Below are 6,000 nucleotides of genomic sequence, written 5' to 3' on the forward strand. Positions count from 1 at the left end.
GGGGATGTGCGTGTGTGTCGGCACGTCCGTAGGGAAGGTGCGTAGGGCCGTGGGCAGCCCCACCCTGGCAGCGCTTTCCCACCCCCTTCTGTAGAGCCAGGGAGGGCCCTCGGTCCACACCTCTGTGCCGCCCGGCGGGTCCTCCAGGTCCCAGCGGAAGGGTGTTAATCCACTTCCAGTGTGACTGCTCCAGCTTACTCGCCACTCGGGGTTTCTCTTCTTGTGTCCTGAGGAGCAAATGTACAACCTCATTATAATTTGTTTCCTTTATGACTAGAGAGATCAAACATTTTTTCGCCCATTTAGTTTCATCTTTGCGATGAGCTGTATATGTCTGTTACTTGTTACTTTTTCACGGATAGCGTTTTTCTGTTGATGCTGTAAGGCACCTCCAGATGGGGGGGCTAGAAACGCATCTCTGTCCTCTCTGCCTTTCACCGTGGCTCTGTGGTGTACCTCGCGAGGCAGGGCAGGTCGTCAGGCCAGAGCAGCAAAGCCCCCACTCATGCTCCGGGAAGATACAAGCTTGGTATGGCACCAAAGAGATGGCACCAAAGGAGACACACTAAGTGTTCAGAAAGATGCACACGGCTCCTGTATACATTTCAGCAATAACATACCATAATCAAGTATTCGCTTTAAGAAAAATGAAGTAATTATAAGACTGTGCATAATACGATGCTCTTTAATTCCTAAAAAGCGTGCATGTGCGACCAGGGTGCTTACCGTGCTTGCTCCGGAGGAGTGAGATTATGGAGACAATTTTTTTTTTTTTTAATAGAGGCATGTTTTCTTTCTTTATTTGTTTGTTTGTTTTTGTTTATACATGCACTGGGTACAGTCAGAAGCGCGGGAGGGTGAGAGAATTCACCAGAGCCAGAGCGGGGAGCAGAGCAGGCAGAAGGACCGAAGTACACTGCTGAGGGGAGCAGCGGGCGGCAGGAGAGGTCTGCGCGCCATGTGGGACCCTCCTCCGGTGGCCGGGGAGCAGCTGGGGATCGAACCGGCGCCGCAGAGGCCGTGGGCAGCTTCGCAACCCAGCGCTGAACCGCTGCGCCACCGGGGAGGCCCTATGGAGACAATTTTTATCTCTTCCTTGTTGGCCCAAAGTTTCTACAACCGGCACATGTAGTTTTAATAAAAGGGAAAAGTATTTTAAGAGCCAAAGAAAGCTGAGTGGTTAGGGCAAGGGAAGACATGCTGGGAGAGCCCCAGTCGCTGGGGTCCAGCTCGGGACGTATGTAGCGCCGTGGCGGGGATGCGCTGCCGGACGGAGGGGCACAGAGCACAGCTCCCCATCCTGACCCCCTTGCCAGCCCTGGCGCCCTTATCCCCGCGGCCTTCCTGGGATCATGTGTGACAGCGTGCGTGGCTGTGCGTCGAAGACTGCAGAGCCGACGGGAAGTGTTGGTGTTTATTTTACTCGTGACCAGGACAAATGTGCTTTTTAGATACTCAAGGACGTAATAAGGGACATCGGGCCCAGCGGATGGCAGGGACTGGGAAGGCAGAGGTCACATATATGGGTGCTTGGGCCCCCAACCCCATGCCCTCTCTCCCTTGGCTGGCGCAGGTGTGCACTCTCACCAAGGAAGACAATCGCTGCGTGGGCAAGATTCCCGAGGACGAGCAGCTGCACGTGCTCCCCCTGTACAAGATGGCCAGCACGGATGAGTTTGGCAGTGAGGAGAACCAGAACGCCAAGGTGGGCAGTGGGGCCATCCAGGTGCTCACAGCTTTCCCTCGAGAGGTCCGGCGCCTGCCTGAGCCTGCCAAATCCTGCCGCCAGCGGCAGCTGGAAGCCAGGAAGGCGGCAGCAGAGAAGAAGAAGATGCAGAAGGAGAAGCTGAGCACTCCTGAGAAGATCAAGCAGGAGGCCCTGGAGCTGGCCGGCGTCCCCACTGACTCAGGTGTGTGGAAGAGGGTGCCTGCTGGGGGTGTCATGGGTACTGTCGAGGGGCGGGGCGGAAGCACTAGAAGCTCCTGGCCCCTGCCCTTCCAGACAGAAATGTCCTGGGGCCTCTCTCATCCATCTGGTCCATCCCACTGTCTTTGTGAGTCGGCACCAGGATCCCAAATCTGATAGGCGCTTGGGAGCCAGGTACACAGAAGACCTACCCTCCTGGGATTGGACTTGGAGAGGAGCTGGGTTTCTCCAGCTTGCCCTCTCCCTGTGCTCTGAGAGTGTGCACAGAGTTCCATGGCTACAGGCAGTGGGGGCACCAGGGTAGATTGGCATGGGACAGAGCTTATTCTCCTGGGCCTCATCCCTGCGGTGACCCTCAGCCAGGGGAGGCAGCCAGCACTGTGACCCCTCCAAATGCAGACTGCACTTGCAGGGGCCACCAGGGGAGGCCGTGAGCTCTGTGACCCACTTCTCCCAGGGCTTGGGCGGGCCTAGGAGCAAGTCCTTACTCATTTTGCTCACCCCGCAGAGGAACACTCCTAGGGAAAGAGAGAGACAACAGGCCCCTCCTCCTGCCCAGGGCGCTGGCTGACTGTGGTTCTCTCTGCTCCTTTCCTCTCTCCCCCCTGCTTCCCTAGGCCTGTCTCTGAAGGGTGGATTGCCCCAGCAAAGCCTGAAGCCCTCCCTCAAGGTGGAGCCGCAGAACCACTTCAGCTCCTTCAAGTACAGTGGCAACGCGGTGGTGGAGAGCTACTCGGTGCTGGGCAACTGCCGGCCCTCCGACCCGTACAGCATGAACAGCGTGTACTCCTACCACTCCTACTATGCACAGCCCAGCCTGACCTCCGTCAACGGCTTCCACTCCAAGTACGCTCTTCCGTCATTCGGCTATTACAGCTTTCCGTCCAGCAGCCCCGTCTTCCCTTCTCAGTTCCTGGGTCCTGGTGCCTGGGGGCACAGCGGCAGCAGTGGCAGTTTTGAGAAGAAGCCAGACCTCCATGCTCTGCACAGCAGCCTGAGCCCGGCCTACGGTGGTGCTGAGTTTGCCGAGCTGCCTGGCCAGGCTGCCCCCACAGACACCCACCACCCCACTCCTCACCACCAGCAGCCTGCTTATCCAGGCCCCAAGGAGTATCTGCTTCCCAAGGCTCCCCAGATCCACGCAGTGCCCAGGGACCCGTCTCCCTTTGCACAGAGCTCCAACTGCTACAACAGAACCATCAAGCAAGAGCCGGTAGACCCGCTGGTCCAGGCCGAATCTGTATCGAGAGACCCTGGTAAGATGGGCAAAACGCCTTTGCCTGAGGCCTCTCAGAATGGGGGACCCAATCACCTGTGGGGACAGTACTCAGGAGGCCCAAGCATGTCCCCCAAGAGGACTAACAGTGTGGGTGGCGGCTGGGGTGTGTTCCCTGCTGGGGAGAGCCCTGCCATCGTCCCTGAGAAGCTCACTTCTTTTGGGGCCAGCTGCCTGACCCCCTCCCACTTTGCGGATGGCCAGTGGGGGCTGTTCCCTGGCGAGGGGCAGCAATCGGCCTCCCAGCCTGGAGGACGGCTTCGTGGCAAGCCTTGGAGCCCCTGCAAGTTTGGAAACACCACCTCGGCCTTGGCCGGGCCCAGCCTGACTGAGAAGCCATGGGGGGTAGGGGCAGGGGATTTCAATCCTGCCCTGAAAGGGGGTCCTGGGTTCCAAGACAAGCTGTGGAGCCCCCTGAAAGGGGAGGAGGGAAGGATTCCAACCCCGGGGGCCAGCCAGCTGGACAAAGCCTGGCAGTCCTTCGGGATGCCCCTAGGCTCCAGCGAGAAGCTCTTCGGGGCCCTGAAGTCCGAGGAGAAGCTGTGGGATCCCTTTGGCCTGGAGGAGGGGATGGTGGAGGAGCCCAGCAAGGGGGCGGTGAAGGAGGAGAAGGGAGTCGGGGGCAGTGGTGCTGCTGAGGAGGAAGAGGAGGAGCTGTGGTCTGACAGTGAACACAACTTCCTGGACGAAAACATCGGTGGCGTGGCCGTGGCCCCTGCCCATGGCTCGATCCTCATTGAGTGTGCCCGGCGGGAGCTGCACGCCACCACGCCCCTCAAGAAACCCAACCGCTGCCACCCCACACGCATCTCGCTGGTCTTCTACCAGCACAAGAACCTCAACCAGCCCAATCACGGGCTGGCCCTCTGGGAGGCCAAGATGAAGCAGCTGGCGGAGAGGGCGCGGGCACGGCAGGAGGAGGCTGCCCGGCTGGGCCTGGGTCAGCAGGAGGCCAAGTTGTATGGGAAGAAGCGCAAGTGGGGGGGTGCTGTGGTCACCGAGCCCCAGCATAAGGAGAAAAAGGGGGTTGTCCCCACCCGGCAGGCACTGGCTGTGCCCACAGACTCAGCGGTCACCGTGTCCTCCTACGCCTACACGAAGGTCACCGGCCCCTACAGCCGCTGGATCTAGGTGCCAGGGAGCCAGCGTACCTCAGCGTCGGGCCTGGCCCGAGCTGCCTCTGTGGTGCTTTTGCCCTCACACTTGGGGGCGGGTTGGGGGTGCAGAAGTCTTTTTATCTATATATACATATATAGATACGCATATATATGTATTTATGGTCCAAACCTCAAAACTGACCCGCCCCCCCTTCCCCCTACTTCCCCAGCACTTTGAAGAAGAAACTACGGCTGTCGGGTGATTTTTTCGTGATCTTAATATTTATATCTCCACATTGGTTTTCTTCCCCCTCTTGTTTGGGGGGATTTTATTTTCTCTTGTTTTTAAAACTCTATCCTTATATATCACAATAATGGAAAGAAAGTTTATAGTGTCCTTTCACAAAGGAGTAGTTTTAAATTCCATTTAAAATGTGTATTTATTGGATTTTTTTAAAAAGCGACAATAGTAATGGAAAAGGATCGGCAGGAACGGCCAGACGTGCTCAATCCTGCCCAGTTGCGCTGGGGCCAGAGCGCCCGGCCCTCTCGGGAGCGGACGAGGTTCTCTCAGCCCTCTGCCCCTCATGAGCCAAGTGCAGATTGTAGCCACCCAGTCCATCCCTCCTGACAGGTAAGCCTTCCTTCAGGGGAGGGAGCCCTCTGGGGTCCCTTTCCAGTCACCGGCTTGGGAGTCGGGGGGCGGAGGGGCAGGTGCCCCCCAGGCCAGGCACCTGAGATGCTGGCGTAGATTTCCCCAGAAACCAGGTTGGAAGTAGTCAGCTTCGAGCTTGCTAGTCTCCACACTGAATCCCCTGTCCGTTATTTATCGAGTCACAGATGTCATGGTTCCCTAGGCAGCACCTCACGATGGAGCTGGAGTTGAGAGGCTCTTAGGAGCCGTTTCCACCAAGTTGGCAAGCCAGTGAATTCTGGGCTGAAGGAATTTGTCTTAGTGGCAACTTTTTTTAAATGCCCCAAAGTCTATGCTGATACCGAAAAAGGGCTACTGTATCTCTAAAAACAAGAAGTCGAACCCAAGCTGTGAAAAGCCGGCGTTGCTTCTCTCAGCGCTGAGCTGAGCCTGGTGCTGTAGTGAGTGTTGTGCTGGGACTTCCTAGACTCTGGGGCGGGTCGCACCCAGCGGGAGTGCAGCACGCCAGTGTAACAGCAGTTCACGCATCTCTCCTTATCCCTGGATTTCCGCAGTGGACAATGGTGCATGCCTCACACCCAAGCCCTCCTCCTCCACGCTATCATTTGGGGAGCGGGCCTATACTTAACAATTTTAAAATGCAAGAGTCAAACGTTTTCAGCAGGTAGCTATGATTTTCCTTCCTAATTGGTGCCATTTCTCTATTGGTCATTTTCTCCTTTCCTTCCTCCCCCCTCCGCCCACCTCAACACGCCCATTCTAAAAATCTGGTGCATTCGTTCAGTTCCTTGAAGTGAGAATGTGGTGCTTCATTTTTGCGATGTTGTTGAGAGAGGCTGGGCCTGACAGATGGAAGCAACATTCATCGACAATAAGTCAAACTTCCTGGAGTGTTTGTTTTTCCTGTGGTATTAACAGAAAGTTGCTCGAGCTACCCATGTGGATGTGTGGTGAGCGGGAGGCTTCAGCGGGACGCGGGGGGATATGGCCACACAGCAGATGACAGCCAAGCCCTGAGGTGAACAGCAGATGTTAACTGAGCAGT

The 6,000-nt window shown here is 56.9% G+C and overlaps 1 protein-coding gene across 1 annotated transcript in view; it reads left to right on the forward strand.

The window, feature by feature from the left end:
- The window catches only part of TET3 (tet methylcytosine dioxygenase 3), a 93,511-nt gene extending 88,790 nt beyond the window's left edge, over positions 1-4,721 (forward strand). Inside the window, exons 11-12 of the mRNA XM_054701742.1 lie at positions 1,574-1,910; positions 2,545-4,721. Coding sequence (XP_054557717.1) covers positions 1,574-1,910; positions 2,545-4,334 — 2,127 coding nt within the window. The 3' untranslated portion in view covers positions 4,335-4,721. The remainder of the gene's footprint in view (positions 1-1,573; positions 1,911-2,544) is intronic.
- Positions 4,722-6,000: the final 1,279 nt, after the last annotated feature.

The sequence above is a fragment of the Talpa occidentalis genome, unplaced genomic scaffold, assembly GCF_014898055.3.
Source record: "Talpa occidentalis isolate TD23 unplaced genomic scaffold, MPIMG_talOcc4v2.1 talOcc4.5, whole genome shotgun sequence".
NCBI classification, from domain to species: Eukaryota; Metazoa; Chordata; class Mammalia; order Eulipotyphla; family Talpidae; genus Talpa; species Talpa occidentalis.